Genomic DNA, 24,407 nt, shown 5'->3' on the forward strand with positions numbered 1-24,407 from the left:
CTTTTAAATAAAATACTGTTCCTTCCAAATATTACTAACTTCAATTTTATTTTGCCATTTAAGAGATGCAGAATACAGTAAAACCTCATTAATCCAGACCCTGATAAGCTGGACTTCGCTTCATCTGGACAGGCGCAAAAAAAAAAAAAGGCAAGGTTTTAAATGTGGGTAGAAGTCAACAATCACATTCGATGTACATAACTGCATTGTATATACAGTATTTCTTTACATTTTACTGTACTGTATAGTGTATTTAGGCCTATGCCCTTTATATACACTATAATAAACATCTTTTGTTTCTATAAATGGAGTTTTAATGCACTTTCTACTGTTGTTTTAGGTATTTCAGTTAATCCTGACTTTCGTTAAATCGGTCAACTTATCCCCCAAATTAGTCTGGATTAACGAGGTTTTACTGTAGTATTAAACTCAGGCATGCATTAGCCCTTAAGGACCAGGGCCTGCCAAGTGACTTTGCATCGAGTGACATGTGGTCAGCTCATCGAGTCCCTTGCTGTTGTACTCTGGCTCTGAAGATCTGATTTGATTTTTTGATTGATTGAATTGTTACTTTAAGTCTACTTTATGCACAGATAGGCTAATCAGGACTGGACCAACAGTTTAAAGTGAGATCCGAACCACTGTACGATGTTTCTCCACCAGATATCAAACCTGTGGGACCCTTTTGGGACCAAATTTGGTTACAAGGCGATGGCATTACCACAATGCTTTCGGGAGGCCCCTCTTAAGATCTGAATCCTATACTATTGCTTTACTGTAGCTTCGTCAACACCAACATTTTGGAGTTGCCACTAGGGATCAAACCCTGGACTGCTCATGCCAAAGCGAGAGCTAACCATTTGGCTACCAATGGGAGCTTTACCGTACTAAGGTGCCACTGGACTGGGTTAAGTACCAGAATTAAATTTGGGGGTACATACTTTTGATAACAGAGGAAAATTAAATTTATTATTAACCAACAAGTTTGTTTTACTTCAATTACATGATTTGTACAACTGTTTTACAGCCTGGATGTGTGAACACAACAGAGATTGATATAAAAAAGGCCTGTAGAATGAATAAGCCACTTAAAAGCAGTAAACATCTACAACTTGGTGTGGCAGGAGGTCGCATTTCGCCATCTGTATCAGAAGTCGACTTGGCCTCACCCATAGAATCTCTTAAAAAAGACATTGATGCACTACGACAAAGGCTTGACCGTAGAAACTTCAAAATCTCAAAAGTTGCTGAGTCGTAAGTATTTTACTTGTAAAATATTTGTACATAAGAAGTTTGATTCCAAAACAATTTTTCCATATTCTACAATATCTGCTTGTGCCATGAAGTACATAGCCCAAAAGAGTACACACTTCAATTTACAAAACAAGTTTATATTTTTCCGACATCTTCAGGGAATACAGTGAAATGACAAAAGAAATGCAGACATAATTTGGGTTTACACAGAATAGATTTTTTTTTATTGATACAAGAATATGGTCCTTGTTTATTTATTAATTCATTTACTCAGTATGCGGTTCATCAGTGATGACCCTAAAGAAAAATAAGTGCAAGCAAAGAGGGGGTATTTTGGAAGGGCAGTTACATATAGTACAAAAAATGCATATTTGAGATAAAAAGAGCATTTATTTATATAGTTTTTACTTGTTGCTGGGAGAGTATTTTCCCCATCCCTCTCTGGTGTAATTGATCTATTTGTATACCAGAATATAAAAAATGACATATAATAACAAAATGCAGATTGGGTTACCAGCCAGGTTAAATTGGCGTTAGCTTCTAACCCCACACTGGTCTCTATTTTTTACATTCCCTGATGATGAGAGCAATGTATGTGCTCGAAACGTTGGAAGCTAACGCCGGTTTAATCTAGCTGGTAACCCGAGAACACTTGTTCAAATCACATCGCTAGGAAAGCTACAATTCCTATTTACTATATATGTAATGTGAAAAGAGCAAGTGCAGAAAAGAACAAGGTGCTAATACATAACAACAAGAAACAGAGACAGAAATGAACCAAGAATAAAGATTGACAGGGAAGAGTTGAGGGTAGTGGAGAGCTTCAAATATCTAGGAAGCATAATTGAGAGAAATGGAAGAATAGATGAGGAGGTAAACAGAAGAGGACAAATGGGTGGTGGACTATATCAAAGCATTTGAAGATTCATATGGAACAGGGATGTACCTATGAAATGCAAGAATATAACACACACTATAGAGTGACCACAAGGAAAAGGAGTTTCTATGAAAAGTCTAAAGTGCATCTCCCCCTTCATCCGTTCAACCCAGACCATAGGGAAGCATGCTCCACTCTCCCCCCACCCTCCACATGGGAGTATGGTGCACAGGAGTCGCGGGTCTGCGCAGGTTTTTTTTTCTTGTGGTTCTACTATATCAAAAATTTTGTATGGAGCAGAGACTTGGACAATGACAGAGAGAGACAAAAGAAAGATGCAGGGAATGGAGATGAAATTTTTAAGGAGTATATTCGGGAAGGCAAGAAGGAATAGAATAAGGAATGAGGAGATCCGACAGACAGTGGGTGTGGTGAAGCTTCAGGATAGGATAGATAAGGCACAGATGAGATGGTTCGGACACATGAAGAGGATGGATGCAGAAAGACTACCAGTAAGAGCTTATAATGCACAAGGAGTGGGAATAAGACCAAAATGTTGGTGGAAAGAGTAGATAGCAGAGAGTGTTAGGAGAAGAGGACAAGATTGGAACACCGTTGGAGAGGAGTGGTGGAAGACCAGGATAAATGGAGAGGCTTGAAGTCTATGCTGACCCAGCCAGAGGCAGGAAACGGCAAAGGATGATGATGATGTAATGCGATGTTCTATGAGGGGTGATTGAAAAAAAATACAAAGCCTGTAGGTATTTATTAGATGAATACAAACGGACTTCACAACTTCTCAACATAGTCTCCTCCTCGGTTCAGCCATTTATCCCAGCACGTCACGAGGTTCATGATGCCTGTCTCATAGAACTCTGGGTCCTGTTGTCAGAGCCCAACCCTTACCTCATGCTGCACAACATCATCTGAGTGAAACCAGCATCAAAGAGATGTTCGTAGGTGCAGCAATGTGCACATAGGAAGGAGATCGTGAATTGGGAGATACCAATCTGTTGAATGAACTGGACATTGCACTGTCAGTGCTTCCAAATTAAAATGTCTTGGAACTCTCTTGGGTCCATACACATTTTACATGTGATAGGATCTTGATATCTGGGTTGTGGAAATCAGTTGTGGTTGTCCACAACTCTAGTGTGATCATTTCATCTGAGGATGGTCTCACCCATGGTGATCCATGATTTCTAACAAAGTAATCCATTGCTTGTGTCAGTCAGTCTCATCTGTATTAACAGACTTGTGTGTGCCCAAGTACGACAACAGCAGTGTGAAAGAGACCACCAAGGCAAAAACAAGAAATGCAACCTAAGACATGAAAATACGGCCAAAATTCCAACTAGACGTCAGGGCAATGTCGAAACTTCGATTTACTGATAAACCGACAAGATAATGGAATGAAATAGTCTGCTGACTATCTACCAGCCATCTGCCAATTTGATATCTCCTATGTGCATGGTCTAAGCAAACTTCAAAAATGCATTTTAATAATTACACATTATCTTTATTGTGTTTAGTGTTAATTAATATCATTGTTGTTACGCTAATATCTTTGTATTGACAAAACCAAAGTTTATTGTAATCCTTAGGCTGTACAAAGCAATCAGTAAATTATACACATTATGTGTGAATTTGGGTTTAATAATAAGTTGAAGTTTTTTATTTAGAAAAACAAATGAAATTTGTGTATATATTAGCTGTTTTTAAAGAAATTACCATTGCAAGCAGCTTGTTAAACTGATCACTTCTTCCTAACCATATCCACAAATAATTTGGAAGAATTTTTGATAACATTATAACTCATATTCACTGCTCTATTTTTCAGGTATATAAGTTACTTTGAACAGTATACCGAATATGATCAATTCTTAACACCACCTGAACTTCGAGTACAAAATCCATGGATATCAGATAGCTTGGAATTCTGGGAACAGGAGAAGCAGGCGTAAGTGATGTAAACGATACTAAAAATTTATACAATATTTGATGAAGTGGTTTTCTCAGGATATCAACCAGGCAAGTTTTGGAGAGGATGGTTGATATCCTGACAAAACCTCTTCATCATTCACCACCAGGAAAGCTTCAAGAATTATTTTATTTCTTTGTGTGTGTATATATAAAATGTGGTGTCTGCCGTGTGTGTATGTATGTAATCAAGGCATTGGTAGTACACTGAGACATCTATCTACAAATTTCCACCAATGAGCAGCTTGTAGTGACCAATTTATAATATTCACCAATAAATTAACTTGCCTATAAAATTATGCATTATACATTGCATACCATAAGTATCTTCCACAAATTCATATTCTGTTGTGACTGTTTTCTTGTTCGAAAATGCCCCTTCAAACAAGCATGCTCATAATTTGACTGCCGAAAAGTTACTAATTATAATAGCTTCAGAGTGCAGGAAACCTTTTTTTATTATTATTAAAAGAAGCCAGCCAGCATTGCAGACATTGATTCAAAGTGCAGGAGAATCTTGGAAGTAAGGAGCAGGAAGTCTTTTATTTACTCTTACTATTCATCCCTAATATTGTATTTGTCATACAAATTGCGTCTAAAGGATTGAGCGGTTGGCATCTGTTTGCTTATAATAGTGACTGTTCTCCTTCATCACATATAAAGTGTGCAAAAACAAAAAAGTGCTTCTAACTGCTCATTAGATAACTAGTGACATGACTTATCATAGTTTTATATGCTATTAAAAAATGTTTGTCAGCTCCAACAATAAACCTTAATATAATTTTTGATTGGTGCATAGATATTTGATTCTTGAACAAGACACGTTCCACAGTCATTTCACACTCCTCACAAACAGTTTGTAATATTGTTATATTAGGCACAAAAAGTTTGGAATATTATTAAATTAGGCAACAGGTGATAAGCATAGTGGCATATGTCGGCGAAAAGACAATGTCCTCCAGAGAGATACCATGTGTTGTTGCATTCCAAGGCCGTGTCTATCACCTATTGTCTAACATAACAATATTCCAAAATTTTGTGAGAAGTGTATTAAAGGTAATGTAGATAATTTTTTTTTCTAGATATTTAGTGAGAATCACAATACTGACAGAGAAGAAACTGTATATTTCATTTGCTTTTGTGTCTTAAGTTAGTGTAATTTTACTACTCATCATATAGTCTTAGATCTTGTGCTGGAAAATGCATTTTTATTCACTATTTAATATTATAACTGGTACATTACTTCTTGCACTTCTTGGATTTCCACTGGGTCTGATGATAAAAACAAGGAGTTTATGATGCACTACCATTTCTAACAAAGCAGGAATGTGCTGTAACTTTCCAAAAATTCTCTGTTTTAAATTTTTATTATTTAATGTCATATGCTTACAAAATGCTAAGGATAGGCCGATATGAAATTCTGGTCAATACTGATAAAGTACCGATATAAAATTTGCCGATACCAATAACCAATATTCTACTAATCCGACATAAAATTCCAAATGGTCCTTCAAGAAACTAAATAGTTAATTGACCTCCTTAATAAATATTTGTTTCCAGGTGACTGCAATGCAAAAGTAGTTGTATATTTAAACATTTACTTTTTCAAAAAGTAGGGCATGGAGATTATCCATAAAAGTTATAACAAAATGCCAGAATTTTGCACTAAATTATAAGATAACTATAGATATATCGGATCAGTAACATAATTGTTAATCTTACTGATAAACCGGTACACCGATATGCCTATATCGGCCGATATCGATAGAGTACCGATTAATGTGTACCATCCCTACTAAATGCAAACTCACACTTGCTCTGTTTCTGTATTGCAGGAAAGACATACCAGCTCGACGAGTGAAGCGTTGGGCGTTTAGTCTACAGGAATTGCTCAAAGACCCTGTTGGGAGGGACCATTTCATCAAGTTCCTGGATAAGGAGTTCAGTGGTGAAAATCTCAAGTGAGTAAAACAGTGCTTTGGAATCGTACATACATGTGAACACTCCCCAGATCAAAAGTTTAATCGTTAATGGAGTCTGGTAAGTCTTCTTTTTCTGTAGTCACAATGGCCTAGTTGCCAAATTGAAAACTTAGTCACTGAATTATACCCAATTTTTTAAAAAAGAGAAATATTACTGCATGAGAGACAAACATTATTTTTCACTTTGATCAAAAATTACAAAATATATAATTATTACAAACCCATAGGAGTTAGGAAACTACTTTCACAAATTCCCTTGTTTTGATGCTCATAAAAATTAGCAATATGTCATTTCGTTGTAAAACAAAATTGTGATATTTGTTAAGTATTCAATATTTTAATCACTACTTAATTGTATTCATTCAGTGTTTGGCAAGTGCAATTTGTTGCATAAAAATAACTGCAACGTGAGGGGAATTCCCAACATGTTATTGGAAGTTGCATATTTGAGCAATTTCACATGATTGACTACCTATTTATTAAGTTTCAAAAGAATTACAGAATAGTCCAGGCTCTATTTATGACAGCAGGAAAAAAACAAAAACACGTGAGTCGAGTAAGGAATTAGTGAACTGCCCTGTCAGTTGATTCTATCTACTTATTCGCCAAAATTTACATGGCTGCAAAACCAGAAATTCAAGTTGCATTTTCTGATTTGTGACAACTAATTTTGAACAGTGCTTACTATGAAATCTTAGAAATTATCCAATATCTCCAGTCTTCCCAGAAGTATGTGGAGCAACGCCACATGTAACTGTAGAGGAGGGGAGAAAGTGAGTGGGCACAGTGAAGCAGTATGCACTGTTGCAAACAGCTGGTAGCTGCAGTTCTATTGCTCCTTCCGCACAATCTCTCTCCCTCTCATACATTCATTGGTTGAGCCCTCTTGAGTCACTACTTGTGCAGGGACTTGTTTTTGTTTGCTTGCTCCACTGATTGTTTTTGTTTTTTTTTTGCTTGCTCCACTGACTCCTTTGGCCTAAGTCTTGCACTGTGCAGTCGTTAACACATTATGATCTCATTATGTTTTCTGTCGAGAAAGGCTTACAAATGCCGTTTATCATAGTCCCCAGTCTTCATTAACATGTAACGCAAACGAAAATGACTGAAATCCAGTCACATGCCAGGTACCTACAGAGTTTGCTGAAAGCAGGAATATAGATGTTTCATTTACAAGATTTAAGTTGCATCTGCTGCTGCTAGAAGACAAAGATTATAAAGAGAGAAGAATTGCAATACCTCTTGGTTTCAATCGTTGACAATCTGCATGGGAACTTACCAACGTAAGAAGGAATGCACTAGGCGAAAGCATCAGTCTCAGTGCTTTGTTAATAGAAAGTTTCCACGTAGCATCCAGCAGAAGACCAGTCCCTCTGGCAGAAATAAACTCGGCTGCAGACATTCGTGCTCATTTAATCACATTTTAAGGACAGTTAAGGCACAGTCATCTTGTGCATGTTGTTTGAGATCACCCTTCATTCAAATTATAATTTATTTTCTCAACTAGTGCAATTTGAAGCCATCATGCACCTTCATTGTCTGAAAGTAGCAGACGATTTTCACCGAGCACACCACCTTGTCCGTGAGTTTCATGCAAGAATGAACCTGACGCATTTTTATTTCTTGAAATCCGATTGGTTGTTTGGGTGTAGGCTCTAGGACAAACTTATGGTTAACAAGAACTCGTAAGACGTCCAACTCGGCACTCGTTAACACTCACTCAGGACTACGATATTCTCACTGATTACGAGTTGGAGCAATAATGAAGTGGCCGCTTCTGTGATCACGTATTGAGAGTGGGGACTAAGATTCCTGGAGCAGAGTATAGGCTCACCATTTACATATTCAAACACTATGAGTCGAGAGGGAACCTTTTCTATCATCTTCAGGTGAGGACTGAATCTATGATGGATTACTCCTTATTCAAAAAACTCAATATGCTGACCAAGGCAGAAATTTATTTTATTATAAAAAATATAAACTAAACGCAACGTTCAAACATTCAAAGAATGGAAGAAGGTGTTAGAAAGAGTGGAAAAGACAAGAGAGAAAGAGGAGAGAAGAAGGAAGAAGGAAATAGAGCACGAGATAAAGTGTCCAACCACATTCACTTTCAGGTGAAAGTAAAGTTGACAAGGGAAAGGCACCTGCTAGAATGTTCCAGAACAACTTTCTAATAGTCTGGAGGGGAGTATTTTTGTGTATATATCGTCCTGTTCTTGTACCTTGTTACATTTGTACTTGGTGCAGAATCTGAAGAAGACCTTGCTAGAAGGTTGAAACGTTACGTTTAGTTTATATTTTTTATAATAAAATTAATTTCTGCCTTGGTCAGCATATTGAGTTTTTCATATCATGGAAACAAGGCTTAATGGTGTTATAATTGGACTCCTTATTCAGTGTCCAACCATAACTCTACCTTATCCTTATTATAATGCTAAACTAGATAATGGTGACAGTGGCATAGAGAAGAGGATAAAACACAAGATATAGTCTGTTAAAGACTTGGCATTATCGGAACTTTCAGACGGAAGTGACATACGACAGGAGACAAGCAATGTGGAACAAAGATTTGGGGGGGGGGGGGGGGTCACACTGAAGCAACAAACAACATGGGCCCCTTCACTCTTATAAGACTGAAGGGGCCAATGTCTTTTGTCACTTTCTTTGGTACATGCAAACAGAGGCAACACAAATCATGCCATTCAGAAAATGGCCCATGCAAGCGACAAGTGATACTAGCAGCTTGTCTTGTCATTTTGGTTCAAAGGTTTCATTGATTACTGAGGATTCATTCTAAACCCTCCCTCTTTTTAAATATGGCCATGGTAAGTGGGTAATTGTCACTTGAAGTTGTGTATTGAGTCATTCTTTAAACTTTTTTAAATCATGCACTAGCTTTTCTGGTTTGTTTTCAAAGAGTTAACCCCTCAAGCCGGTTCGACGTACACGTGTACGGACCCTCATAGTGCTTCTAGAGGCGGTTCGACGTACACGTATACGTCCCCTGTAGTAGTGACAAAATGATGCATATTCTGCCATCTCTTGTTTTCCCACATGAATGAAAATGCATGTAACTCAAGAGTAGACTGCAAAGTGCTGCCATCTGTTGGTTTTCCTTCCAATTACATGAAATTATGTGCGATTGCATCACTTTATTAAAAAAAAAACAGCTGAGAAATGGCATCGCACGAGCCAGTAAAGGGCATCGAAACGGACGAATTTCTTTGCGTTTTTAGAGGAAAGTGACGGTGAAGGTTATTTATTATTATTGGTGTTCAGATTGTGAAGTAGGACTGTGTTTCGAAGCATGTTTTAAACTGTACCACACAACGTTGGACTTCTAAACTAACAAGAACACAAGACAACATGCACAACATGTAAATTTTTATTTTTATTATTTTTGTTACTATAGTATAAATGTCATTATTTATACATTTTTATGTAGTGTGAAGTTTCGTTTACAAGTCCTGAAAATTTCATTGTAATTGAGCAAATGTTTTTTAAGATATGTTCAATTTTGTGACATTATGCGAAAATTGGTGTTTCGCTGATTTAAAATTACCGCCTCTCGCAGCGGCTGATGGGTATTTAACTCCCGGCTTGAAGGGTTAAAGAGTGATAAGATGTGGTAAAATTAAAAGAATGAAGGAAATAAAATATCACTAGATATTGCTGTATTCTTTTCAAGTAGCTTGTCACACTAGCATGGGTAAGAAATGTAAAAACAAGTCAGAGACCAAAGGCTGTTACATATTAGAGGACTGGAACAAGAAGGATTTCATGGAATTATAATGAATTTTGAAACACTGATAATTGTGAATTTATGTAATGCAATTAAGATTTATACTTTCATTCTCCATAGGTTTTGGGAAGCAGTACAGGAGCTGAAGGCACAGCCGCAGAAAGATGTCCAGGATAAAGTGGAGGAGATATGGGCAGAGTTTCTGGCTCCAGATGCGAGTTGTCCCGTGAACGTTGATTCTCAATCGTATGAAATCACAAAGAAAAACATGGAAAACCCTGACCGATGGACTTTCGATGTGGCTGCAGTGAGTGCACATGTTAACCAGCATGTTTCAATGGCTTTATGTGTTCCACCAAGTTCTACTTTCATTGTATAATGAATACCAGTAGGAATTGATGGAATCACCATGAAAATGATCTTTCATTCACAGCTATTACACCAGTGTTTATTGTTGGATAACTCAATATAAGCTGGGTTATATGTATTCAGCGAATGGCTAATACATATACGTCTTTTATGTCAGGTGCAACTGACATGCTGTAATCACAGTTAGTGGGTTCCGATTCCTGATGTTTATTCTTGTGGTCCATGTGTCACTTTAGGTCTATTCCTAATTGGTATGTTGGTTTACAAAAAGAGGTATACAGAGGGTTGTTTCTGGTATCGGTATCGGCAAGTATCAGTTGACACTTTCCTACCAATACCAATGTTTTTGAGTCGCTAGAACCAAGACCAAGAGCAACATTTGTCCGTTTCAAAAGTTCGTTCACCCTTCCTTGTGGCAGACTGGAAGAAGCTCCTTAGGTTTTCCGAGAATTACTGTACAAAACGCCACCCTCCTGGGAAGCAGATGATTGACAAGATCAAAGGCATGGGTAAAGGGAAAGCTGCATCCAGACTTCTGGAAGACATGCAACTACCTGGTAAAGGCTGTGCGGAAATAAAAGAAATCATCCATTTCCAATTCCTGCTCGCACACTCTTGGGTAAGAAAGGTGAATGTTTTTAAAACCAGCATTACTACATGCTGGGCTGTTTCTGGGCCAGATGATTACGGAGTTGTTGGGAAAGACTGGTGAAAGTCACTGTGAAATTCATTGTTTCATGTACATTCAAGTGGGGAGGGAGGTTGTTGGTTCAACAATTTCTTCTTGTACTCTTCCCTTCTGTGTAAGTCTTTCACGTGACTGTTAGTATCAACAGATACTGCAGCGACTTGTTTTTATTGCAATGACAGATGGACAGCACATTATAAAGAGACATTATTTTAATAACTGTATTTGCATATATTTTTACGTCGTTTTTCTCCCTCTCCAGGTTAACCAAAATGACAAGAATGAATAGTGTTGACAGGAAATTGAAGAAGAGACAAAATCCACGGATTTTTTTAAAATTCTTTTTGTAACTGCAACACATTAAAAAGTCTTGCAACATTTCAAAAACCTCTTTCTTTGATTAAATGTAACAAGACATTTTAAAGTATTACAATACTACATGAGAATAATTTGGGAGTTATTTAATGTCATTAAAGGAATATGATGTCATGAGCTAGAATGACTTGATAACTAGCCTTTATTATTTTAAAATCAAAATTTCCAAGTATCGGCATCAGTATCGGTGGGTATCGATGAAAGTATCGGCATTGGTTCAAAGTGGTATTGGCTCAGCCCTAGTTGTTTCCGATCTCTGGTAATGACTTTCAATTTGATTTCATCTTAGAAAATTCCATGTTCCCACCACCGATCATGCTCAATTTGGTGTCCCTTCACGATAGCTATAGTTTTGCACCTTCCTTTCCATTTTGAAAGGCTTTTCCAAAGAACAGCCACGAAAGTTTGTTCCCACTCCTCCTTTCAAGGTTTCTATAAGCCGTTTGTGGTACATGTATGTCTGTTCCCCAGTGTCTCTTCAAGCACTCCAAAGGCACAAAAATCCATGGGGGATGCATCAGGTGACTTCATTATAATGTTATTGAAAGAAATAGCATGTATTACCATTTCCTGCTCTATTCTCTCTCTCCAAGTGTACAAAATGAATTAGAGACATGATTGGAGACCTCTGATGCACCCCGACCTTATTTTTCTCTTTATCGCACAGATCTGGGATTTCGGTGCAGTAAATTGGAGTCGGAAACTTAATTTGATAATATGTGAAGTTGACTTTCACCTTGTTGCCAACAAAGATAATGGTTAACTTCCCATTATAGCTGTATCCAATGATAATCATGAATTCTTTGGAACAAGTTTCCTTGCATTCAGAGTACCATGTTTGTTATTCACATAGGCAGACATATGCTTCATCCAAATCATCACCAATTTCCATCTTTCTAATACCAGGTAATTTTCGTACACCTTCCTACTGTTTGTGCAAAATTCTGCATTGTGATAAGACAACAATTTATGAACTCTGCTCTTTTTCCAGGATTTCAAATCTTTGTTGACAATGGTGTTCACTAGTCTTATATGGAACCATGTTCACTCACTCCTACTCGTTTGAGTCTCCCACCATCGAGCATGGTACACTAAAGTATATGCAGGGTGATTCCATATATAGGAGGCCCCAAACTTTTGTCTATAAAACTGCCATTTACTTAGTTTGTATTGAAAATTTTTATGCACATACCCTGAACAATGTAAAACAGGATCTGCTCATATCCGATGCTGAAAATGGTCCCCTTCCACGTGCAGGCACTCTTGTACACGTCTCTCCAATTCCTAGAATACTTTTCTTAAAGTGGCTTCTTTCAGGGCTGCGATTGTGCGATAGGTTTTTTTTTTTTGACACGTGGAATATAGGAGATTTGTTTCTTGGGAAAGTGTTCGCAATGATTTTGATGGTGATGCCAATAATCGCTCCTTTACATCCTGTTTTGTCTCTTCAGACATTTTCCGGCCTCCTGAATGCTGTGTGACAAGACTTTTAGTTGTGTGTAACTTTCTTACCAATTTCTGAATACAACACTGAAGGTACACGTCTCACATGAAATTCAGTCTGAAATGCCCTTTGACATGCTTTAAATGAACCACTTTGCCAGTATTTACGAACGAGGAATACACGCTCTTCGATTGTGTACATTGTAATCCCTATACATTTGAGCCAACACTACCAAGATGCATTGTGGCAGAACAAAACAAAAGAAGGTCACTAGAGGAGTCTAAACCTATTGCGAGGGGTTAGATCTTGTTTTACATTGTTAAAGGTATGTGCATACAAAATTTCAAGACGAACTTTAAGTAAATGGCACAGTTTTATAGACAAAAGCTTGGGGCCTCTAGCTAGGGAATCACCTGATATAATAGAATATCATTTTAATGTGGCAATAATCGTAGACATATATATGTAAAATATCCCTCTTAGTAGTTTCAGCCCACAATCTATTCCATATTCATATATCACTGTATTGGTAAGATAGACTAAACTACATTTTAACATGGAGATGATGACTATAGTCACTTTAACTTTCAATTTCACATTGTCTTTTACTTCACTATCCATATTTGAGGGCCAACTACTAGACAAATTATGGTTATGTAGGGTGTTCCGTATAGGATGCCGAATTAGAAAATTAAATAAAAATAGGGAAAATATAATGAAAATAGTTAATTTCATATATATGTAAGCAGTAACATCTCCCATTTACGTATGAAAGACAATGTCAGGCATATGTCCACCCCTACTGTGTCTGCATGCATTTATACTCTCCACAAAATTATTGATAACCCTCTCGCAGATGTCTGTCCCGATGCCTCCAATCACCCGTATGATTTCCGCCTTCAGTTCCAAAAGGGTTCGTGGTTTGTTGGCATACACCTGTGATTTCACAAACCCCCATAAGAAGAAATCACAGGGTGTAATATGACACTCCACCTGCCAAAACCCACTCCACATAGTTGTTCTCAGCGGATGGATGGATGGAGTTCACACTCCTGGATTATTCGAAGATTTTCAGAAGGAAACCACAACAAACGAACCAAAACAATTGAGGCTACATTAATAGGCATGACAACAGATGCCAACATTGGTAAGAACACGTCTGCCAACCTCGAAATAAAACAATAGCACTCGATTCAAATTCGGAGTCCTATACGGAACACCCTTTACATGTACTACTGGGCTTCGAGAGCATACTGCTCATTTTGCCTGGTTGAGCATTATTCGCTCAAGCACAGAAGCTCTCAATTCCATGTGAACTATTTGGCACCCGAGCTAAGTCCTCTCCCTGCAGCATTGTAGTGTTCACAGTTTTTAGTGGTGTTCCCAACTTGCATGCAATGGTTTGTTGTGTGACTGGGTTACTGCCAGAGACAAGGCTTTGAGTTTCCCCACCATATCTGGCCTCTGGGGTTCTGCTAGTTGCACGTCATGGATCTGCCTGTTTCTTTACTTTCGGAATAAATTCCAGATGTTTCCTTTTTATTCAGCACACACATCTGTAGCAGAATACCTATAATTTGTGTTGGAAAGGGTAGTAATGTAGCTTTCCCAAAACTATTCAGTATGCTTCAGCATAGTTGCAGCTGGACACGGACAGATGCACTGGGCAGACATACTGGTAACTGGCTTGCATGTATCCCAAACGTGCTGACCTTGGAATAGTAGCCTTACAGTCACACTTCCAATTCATACCAGTCATAAGAAACAACCCTCAGTAGTTCTACTTGAATGTACATTTGGTTGTTACAAGCAAGTAAACACCCTTTTTTGATGTAACATTTCAGAATACACACTAACAAATAAATGCCCAATGAAGGGAATGAGTCTTTCCTGAAATGTTACATCAAAAAATGTGTTTACTCATTTGTAACAACTATGAGTTAAAAGAAAAGTTATAAAATGGTACGGCTGCTTTCTTAGTGTAAATAGTAGCCAAATTTCAGGAATGCGAAAACCCACCTTGTTTACCTTGTTTAAAATCATAATTAATCACCAGGAAGTGGAATTAAACAACTAAAAAAGAGAGCCATTGTAATACCAGAAGACCTGCAGAGGGTTGTATTTTTCGCACTCATAACCAGGGCTTGGAAATTGCTTTCCCAAAAATTCTCAAAAAATGGAGTATAAAGCTGCATTAGATATTACCCCTGAATTTTTTATAAATAGCAAAAAGAGTCTCATACTTGTAAAAGTACTTGAATGGTTCAAAATATAGCTGGATTTTTTATTAAACTGTGGAAATTATACTCTTAATATTGCTTTGGTAGGCCTTGGTCCTCGAAAGACTGTTGCACCATACAGTTTAGAGAACTTTGAAGGGAAACTGACTTATGTTTGTGTTGTCTTCAAGTTCTGATAGAAAAGAGAGAGAGATGTCGAATTAATTTACAAGCTCTGATCATGCCCAAGAAAAATCTATTTGCTAGCCAGTTGACCATAGGAGGAGGACGTTTCTGCTGTCCTCAGTGCCATCCTGGGTATCAATATAAACATTTGTTGCCTTTTTTTAAAAAAAGTACATTTCTTCACCAATGGCAGACAAAAATCTGAATTCCAACATCAATACACAAAAAAAGCAATTTCTTGAACATTTTTCTGAAAATGCACAAATGAAATATATATATATATATACTAATGATGGAGGAGACAGTAAACACTTACCACACGAAGAGAAATTATTCTATATTTCGCGATCTATGTCGCATTTTCAAGTTGAAGAAAAAAGATCGGCGTTACTAAGCGAAGAGGCACAGAATACTGACCGTACCGTCTCTACGATCAGTGTTGCCAGAAACCGTTGATAGATGACGAGAAGTACTTTCACCAGTGTTTACTGTAAGGTGGGTGGGTAATTTTTGGGAGGAGAGGAAAGGGTTACTGGTTGGCTAGGTTGAGTCCGGGGGGTATAGTGGCGTGCGTGCCTGTTATGTAGGCCCTTTCCCAGCACCTGCGGAAAAATGTGTCAGAGTGGGGGGGGTAAAAGATGGATGATGGCAACACGGAAGCAGTTATTGAAGGTGGTGTTATGGCTGTTGGTGTGGATGGCAACAGTGAAATCTGAGTTTTGGGTGGAGGAACGGTGATTATTAATCCTTAGGTTCAAGGGGGTGGAGGTTTCGCCTATGTAGAAGTTGCCGTAGATTTGGCAGATGAGGGTGTAAATTAGGTTGGATGAGTGGCAGGTGCCCTTAGGGTGAAGGGTGAACTCGCCTGCCGCTGTGGGGATCAGGAGGGTGGGGGAGGTGATGAGTATGGGGCAAGATGCAAGATATATATATATTGATTTAATACCAGCTGAGTTAATTAAATATGGTGGAAATTCATTAATATGTCAAATTCATACATTAATTTGTTTAATATGGAATAAAGAAGAAATCCCTCAACAGTGGAAAGAATCCATAATTGTTCCTGTGTTTAAAAAAGGTGATAAAATGAACTGCAATAATTACCGTGGAATTTCTCTACTCTCAACAACATATAAAATATTGTCTAACATTCTTTTAACAAGACTAACCCCATATGTTAATGAAATTATAGGTGATTATCAATGTGGATTTAAACCTAACAGATCAACTACAGATCAAATTTTTCACATCAGACAGACACTTGAAAAAAAGTAGGAATATAATCAAAATGTCCATCAGCTATTCATTGATTTCAAAAAAGCATATGATTCGGTCAAAAGAGATAAATTATATAATATATTAGTAGAGTTTGGAATACCTAACAAGCTTGTTAGTATGATAAAAATATGCACCAGTGAAACAGAAAGTAAAATTCGTGTGGGTATTAATGTGTCTGACAAATTTACAATTCATGATGGGTTAAAACAAGGAGATGCATTATATCCATTGCTCTTTAATTTTGCCTTAGAATATGCTGTTAGGAAGGTAAAACAAACTAAAGAAGGACTAAAATTAAATGGTGTGACTCACTTGTTAGCATATGCAGATGATGTAGACTTACTGGGGGATGATGTGAATACAATTAAGAATAATGCTAAAAAAAAATTCAAAACTGCTAAAGAGATAGGTTTGGAAGTTAACAAAGAAAACTAAATATATGCTTACAGGCCGAAACCAAGTGTTAGGTAATAATCAAAATCTAATTATTGATAACAACTCGTTTGAAACAGTTTCCAAATTCAAATACTTAGGAGTAATATTAACAAATGAAAATTATATTAAAGAGGAAATAAAAAGTAGGCTTAATTCAGGAAATGCATGTTACTTCTCTCTTCATAAACTTTTGTCTTCTCGTTTAATATCTAAGAAACTAAAAGTTAAAATATACAAAACAGTAATTTTGCCTGTAGTATTATTATATGGATGTGAAACTTGGTCCCTTACATTGAAAGAGGAACATAAATTGAGAGTATTTGAAAATAAGATTCTTAGGAAAATCTTTGGACCTAAAAGGGATGAGGAGACACGTGAGTGGAGAAGATTACATAATTTAGAACTACATAATTTGTATTCATGTCCAGATATTATTAGAATAATTAAATCAAGAAGACTTAGGTGGGCAGGCCATGTGGCACGAATGGGAGAGGAAAGAGTTTACAGGATTCTTGTTGGGAAACCTGATGGTAAGAGACCTGTAGGAAGGCCAAGACGAAGATGGAGGGACAACGTTGAGATGGACCTAAGGGAAATCGGTAGGGATGGAAAAGAGTATATAGAACTTGTTCAAGATAGGGAAAGATGGAAGGCCTGTGTTGCTGCAGCCATGAACCTTCGGGTTTAAGAAGGCTAGAGAGTTAGTTATATATATATATATATAACTGCAGGGTGAAAATGATACTGAAATAACAACTTGGGATGAACTTGAAGAGGTTTTCTCGGGCAATCAGCCAGGTGATTTCCGGAAAGGCTTCCGAGCTTTCGACAGCTAATGTCACTCTCATTGCCCAAGAAAACCTCTTCAATATTCGCGGCCAGGAAAGCTTCAAGAATTATTTTGGAATGAACTTGCCAGTTTGTATAGGAATTGTGACTACTGTATTCATAAAATGCTACTTTTTGTCAGCATGTTATCAAAAACATTACCTCATATAGCAGAAAATGTACTACTACTGTGTGATTTTTACAGAATATGTGCCTAATGTGGTAACATTTGCAAGAAACCACTAAAAAACCTACATAAACTACAGACAATGGTGACAGTGAGACCAAAATCAATAGGCGAATACAGCAATTTTCCACAAAAGACACATAGAATTATTTTATATTTGTGTGAGAAGAGAATGAATCTAAATTCATTTCTTTTGTGGGATGTTGATGTTGCAAGGTGTTCACAGAACATAAATTATGTCGTTGACTGTACAGTGTGCAAATTCTGCACAGATTACCATGTATAATTATATACAAATGACAAGTTGTGTGATTATGTAAACACATACGGACTACAAGGTGAATATCGTTGAGGATATTGAAAATTTAGCAGTCCTGAAAGTTCTATGGTGTCACTTTTAAAATATTTTTGAATTGTCTGAATTCATGCATGTGTACTTATTATATTTTGTGCAATAATTGACTGATATGAATGATTTCTCTCTCAGGCTCATGTATATCACTTGATGAAGAGTGACAGCTACTCCCGATACTTAAGGTCAGAGATGTATAAAGAGTTCCTTAGCGGATCAAAGAAGAAGGTAAGATTACATAAAACTGATCAACATATATTATTGTACCTTTATGTATCAAGCCCCGCAAAAAGTCCTGTTGTTTTTCTAGAGTACAGTGGAACCCCGATTTTACACTCCTTGGTTTTAAATTTTCCCGCTTTATACATTCGATTTTCATGGTCCCAACAGAGCAAAATGCTGAACATTTTTCCCGGGTTTTACATTTTCTTGCATTTTAAGTTATTTCACACCAGTCCCACTGAAAAATGTTAAATCGAGGTTCCACTGTATAATGAAAAAAGCACCCTCCTCACCCACAATAATAACCATAACATTCGACAACCTTTTGCTAACATTCCCATGGGGTCATTTATACTTTTTTTTTTTTAATAACTCATTTAGGGGGGGGGGGTAGGGGACATGATTGCAGTTTTCACAGCGTGTCTGTTTTGAATGTGGTAAAAGGTGGTATTTCCTTGGTGAAATGTCTGATGGTATAAAGTCTCCCATCTAAGTGCAGCAAGTTTTGTCATGTGTTCTTTGTCCATGAGTAACACAAACTTTCAGCGATTCACAGGGGCAGGTTGCTTTTTCCATAGTGAATTGTTTTCTTGAAGGTGGCTGGCCAATGGACAGATTTGCGTTGATCCGTTCACTCTGTCCCAATAGTTCACAGTGCAGTGTGCAGCCTGTTGTCCAAAACAGTAAGAATAAGCTGCTTCGGATAGAGTCCTATGGTTGGTGGTTCACCGAGAGATAATGTATGATAATGTACAGATTGTGCAAAAGCCATTTTTCATCGCAGTGATGATGTAAACCAATAGTCTCTTGTCTCATGAGCAATGATGAGGAAATGGTTAGATATGATCTCTTGTATTCAACAAACAGTTGGTGAGGAATCCATTCGTCCAACTCTTTCCAATCTTGTAGAGACGAGGTCTGGCAGCAGGGTGTTCAGAGCAGGTGATAAACTGACATTTGTCTACCACTGTTTCATCTCCATTACATAACTGGGCAAACCAAAAATGTACCTTCCAATCCGACAGTGAATCTTCCTCAAACAAATTATGAACATTTCATCCCGCTTTGGTACCTCCATGGCCCAACTTGAACTCGTACAAGTGAGCGCATAGAATTTTCACTTTAGCAGACACCATATTGATGTGCACTGGGGTCCTGTTAATGGACAGCCTCGTCGTGATATACACAGTTTGGTTCAATGGGACATAACTGGGTGAAGTTTGGTTACAAAAAAAAGGACATTTTGTGGGATTTGATACCTATAATATGTGGCATCATATTTACATTCATTGCACAACATGCTTTGTATTAATAACAATTCAATGATTTTGCAGTTGTCAATTTCAGTGACTCTTGTCATCATTTACAATTGGCTGTAAAATTTTGGGTGTAAGTTACAGATAATAATCTACCAACAGTAAGTTATTTTTTACACACACATATTTGTAGTGAATAAAAAATCAAAACTTCGGTACAAAAATTATTATTTTTTGTTTAAATTCAGGACTTAACGTACATTTCTATCTTTTTATAGCAAATAAAATCTCAAAGTTGATTTGAAAACTTGTAATTTAATGACACTTTCAATCCTAATAAAGTTTGTGAAATTTATATAAACAGTTTTGTGAAATGAGAAAAATTCATAATTTTTACTGATGCAAATGCATATACTTTAATTCACACTTTAAGAGGACACAAAAAAAAATCAAATTTATAAAAACATGCATTATTAAAGAAAGTCAATAAAACAAAATTACTGTATTGCAGCATAAATAAAAATAATGAACATGCAGTGGGCCTTAACATAAAATTTGCTGTATTTTTGTGTGGTCCTATAGTGCAAGCTAAAAACAATTCCTCTGAACAATATCAAGCTACCAGTAAATGAAAAAAAATGTTTAAGTACACCATATTAACACAAACAATCACACACACATGTGTAACAACATTAGGTACCTGTTCTCACTTAAATAAGTTCAGTTTTTTTTTCTGAAATCTTCAATTTCATTTATTACCTGAAACAAGTCATCACTATCATTTTCTTGAGATTCAATGCACTATGCTACGTCATTGCAAACAACACACCGTGACTAATCACAACTGGCAACTGAGGACAGATAAGAAGACTTTCACAAATAATTTGCTAGTCAGGATTCAAGAACGAACAACTGCAAAGGGGTGGGCAAATCCACTAAGGCTGTATCTGGATAACTGCCTACAAATTATCCAAATAAAAGGTTCGAAAATTTCAATTACATGTGAATTCTTAACATTGGTTTCAATAGGAATTTCAAGGGGAATACAGTTATTGAGAGGAATTTTAATACTATCATAAATTCTTAGATGTGATTAAGAAGTATTTGTAATATTACATATTAATCAATTTTACATCACACATTTTGTTACAGAATTTATTAAAAGTTATTGTTGGAATTGAGACATCAACTTAAAAAAAATACTGGGCTGTCTTCTCGTGAGTTGAGAACCACTGATAGAGAACGCCATAAAGGAACTTTCACACAAAAGTAACCAATGACATGCAACAAGCAACATGTGCCACTTGGAAATGAACCTTCAGCCATAAATGTAAATCCTTGTACAGTGGGATGCACAAGTATTGCTTGGAATAATGTCCATGCTTATTTTTATTAATTTTTCTCTTGAATCTTGCATGTTTTTAAGGACACGTTTTTTGTGCATGCTGATACAAAAGATGTCAGCAGCTTATTTGGTATTTTGTTTCACTGCCAGGTGCAAACATGGCAATTGGCTGTGGTGTTACAAGAGTCTTTCTTCGAAGGCAAATTCTTTTCAGCTTGTTTTCTGGAACACCTGCTCCCTGTGTGTTGGTTGCCTCCCCCTCGTCCCTAAATCTGCTGTAAATGTGGTAACCAAGTGTTAAAATTCCCAACCTAAAAGAAACTGCAAGCTCTGTCTGGCAGAATACAAAGCACATACAGTCGCCATCCAATGCCCCTGTCAGTGGATGAAAGCACTTGCAAGCTAGCTGGCAAGGTCTTCCAGCAGACAAATGACCACCCAGTAGCTGTACCAGGGAATATGAAATTGTTTTACAAGGCACCAGGAACAGGTTGACTTAGTGAGAAATGTCACAGGGCTCAAATATTAAATTTAATTTTAAACTTTGTTCCAATTCATCTGAGCCATTTAAATAGTGAAACGCTAATTCTGTACATATTTTTTTCCTATCAAAGCTGAGAAATACACTTATTCAGGCGAAACATCACCATAACCTAAATTGATCTAATCTTCAGATATAAAACTGTAACTAAATTTTGCATAAATCTATAAATGTATAATGCAGTGAATACACACTACAAATGCAATGTGCATGCTTACACATAATAAAAATATTATCTATGTATGTGTAACATTTGTTTCAATTTTGCAGACCTCTGTGAAGGGTATCAGGTCAATAGTCTCCTTCTCCTCAGGCAAAAAGGAAACTGCGACATCCTAGTCCAATGACAAGAAATCTAGGGAAGGTATGAAACGAATTTTCAGTCTACAATTTCACCAAATTTTTAAGATGGGGAGAAACTTCAACTAAATTGAAACAAAATTTTCACTATGTATTCAGAATTTTAGTGTTATATAAACATAAATACCTAAGCATGCTAAACAAAAATCTTGAGTTCATGATTACAGTATTAACCTAATCATTCCAATTTGGCATGCTTTATCTTATTTACATTTTCATTATTACTCTTTCGTTCAAATTCTACTTATTTTCATAATAACTAATCTTTCCTATATTTATAATATATAAAAGCATGAAAATTATTATGGTACGTCATTAATATGTTATAAATTATATAAATTGTGCACGTGTTTAAATTTTGCATCACTTTCTTTCTAACTGCATGTTAATATATATATAGATATTTTAAAATAAAATTTGTATATTAATTAATTGTAAATTCTAATATATATATCACACAGTCAAACTTACCATTCTTAAACGAAATGTTATTCTGCTGCACTTAAAATGCCATTACAGCTTGTGTTGAGGGCCTCAATATGCAACGTTCAACTTCGTTGGTTATATTTCTAATTAAAGAGAAGTTTCAAAAGCTAAGTCAGTATTAAAGAGTAAAAGAAGCTTGAATACTGTCCTCCATCCGTTTCCTTGTGTGGCATTCCTTTTGCTAGGCTTACATTGGTACATCAGCTATGACAGTCGAACCTACTATCTAGCTCAGCTAGTATACTTCACCAGAGTTGTGTGAAGGTCCCTTCACATGAGCAACTGAGTGGTGTGTTCCATGACCTTGTGCTAGATTAAGATATGTGCTTTGATGCTCGACAAATGATAGGCAAACATGACATTTGGTCAAACTATCTTCACAGAGCTTTGTCATTTGAAAACAAACCTTCATAAATAAATGAAACCTTTTGCACTGGAGAAACATGACATGCCACTCAGACCAGGCTGTTCTTTCTAGAGCATGCATCACATTGCCTTGGTCGGTTGGGTACACATATGCAGTGAATGTTTCTTATACATACTGGCCTATTTCAGTGTGTGCACTTTGCAGTCATGTCACTTGTTACTTTTTTGTCTGAACTCATATTTCCAACTGAGGATCTCTTTATGTGGGGTCACTGGCTGGTGCATTTTGTGGATCATCTGTGGAGTGGGTAGCTCTAACAGTCCACAAGCATGCCACTTTGTGGAGGCACAACCTTCTACTATCTTCCTATAAAAACTAGCATATGCTTATGAAACACCACAGACTGTCCACAAACTATTTACAAACACCCACTGAGTGGCCCCCTCAACTAATGGCCTGCTCATCTATTGTCTGTGAGCAATAAGCTAATTAATTTCAGGTTGTATTAGTTGAGCAGAGTAAGTGTAATTTTTTAAAGAGTTTTAATGTTGTTGCTTGTGTACAGGAAGATGCTGGCAACCAAAATATCTATCCAGTCATTATTCCTTTTCATCTCAATAAACACAAAGAAACAGAAGAGCAACATAATTAAATACAACACAGTGGCAAAGGTTTTTTCATGTTCAAAAACTGAACTATTGGCTCTCAAATTTATAAACCTTAGTCCGAACACACCTTTTTCAGACAATTTTGTAACTGAAGAAAGAAAGAAGAAAACCATATTATTTTCATTCTTCCTGCAATTTCACTGCAGTCAGAAAATAAGGGAATTTAATAAATTTAATACTAAATTATTGCCATTTTTATGACAAAAAATTATAAATTGGGTGAATGTTTTTATTGTATTATTATAAACATATTGAAATGTTATTAAAATACACAGTAACACTGTATGATGAGAGCTAACAGTTGGTAATTAATAAAGAGACAATTAATATTTTTACATTCAGAAGCATCTGAGACCAAGGTTGTAGTGCATGTTGCTTTTGTACAAAAATATACTGACACACTGCTTTCTGCTCTTGTTCTTTGCAGGTTGTTATATCGTTACTGTCGACTCAGTTGTTCAGGTTTGGAAACTAACTCATCACTTCAAATCAGGAAAGACAACAATCACAGAAGTGGCAACAATGAAGTTTTATCATAAATGATGGATATGTCTGCACTCACAGCTCACCACAAGATACACGGGAATAAAAGCAAGCGTGAAAAAAACCTGACGTGGAATGTCAAACGGATGTGAAATCGTCAACTTGAACACAAAGATGCTCTACCCAAAGATCCAAATAAAGCTTTCATTTTTCTTGTAATTTTTCTTTATTGTACAAATGTTAATGCATAAATACCCCTTTAAACTGAGGTATATTCCGATTCAGGAAATACGACAAGGCCTGTTTCCCAAGCAACATGCATGCTATACTTATGAAGGGCAGTCCACAAGATTTCTCGATAGTGGTATCTTTGGGGCTCCTTGTAGCCAAATGGTTTGCTGCACTCTTGCCTCTGGTGCAAGCAGTCCTGGGTTCGATTCCCAGCAGAAGTCCCCAAAATTGCAGCATAGACTCAGCATC

General features: G+C 36.7%; 1 protein-coding gene across 3 annotated transcripts in view; it reads left to right on the top strand.

The window, feature by feature from the left end:
- Nucleotides 1-24,150, top strand: part of RSG7 (Regulator of G-protein signaling 7) — a 179,407-nt gene extending 155,257 nt beyond the window's left edge. For 2 of the 3 annotated variants that reach the window (XM_083125854.1, XM_083125856.1), the window contains 7 exons: nt 1,028-1,254; nt 3,972-4,091; nt 5,947-6,072; nt 9,959-10,145; nt 18,335-18,427; nt 21,834-21,927; nt 23,872-24,150. In XM_083125854.1, coding sequence (XP_082981980.1) covers nt 1,028-1,254; nt 3,972-4,091; nt 5,947-6,072; nt 9,959-10,145; nt 18,335-18,427; nt 21,834-21,902 — 822 coding nt within the window. In that variant the 3' untranslated portion in view covers nt 21,903-21,927; nt 23,872-24,150. The remainder of the gene's footprint in view (nt 1-1,027; nt 1,255-3,971; nt 4,092-5,946; nt 6,073-9,958; nt 10,146-18,334; nt 18,428-21,833; nt 21,928-23,871) is intronic. The other variant, XM_083125855.1, reaches the window with a different exon arrangement.
- The last annotated feature ends 257 nt before the right edge of the window (nt 24,151-24,407 follow it).

This window comes from Lepisma saccharinum, chromosome 7 (genome assembly GCF_977018435.1).
Source record: "Lepisma saccharinum chromosome 7, izLepSacc3.1, whole genome shotgun sequence".
In the NCBI taxonomy this organism is placed as follows: Eukaryota; Metazoa; Arthropoda; class Insecta; order Zygentoma; family Lepismatidae; genus Lepisma; species Lepisma saccharinum.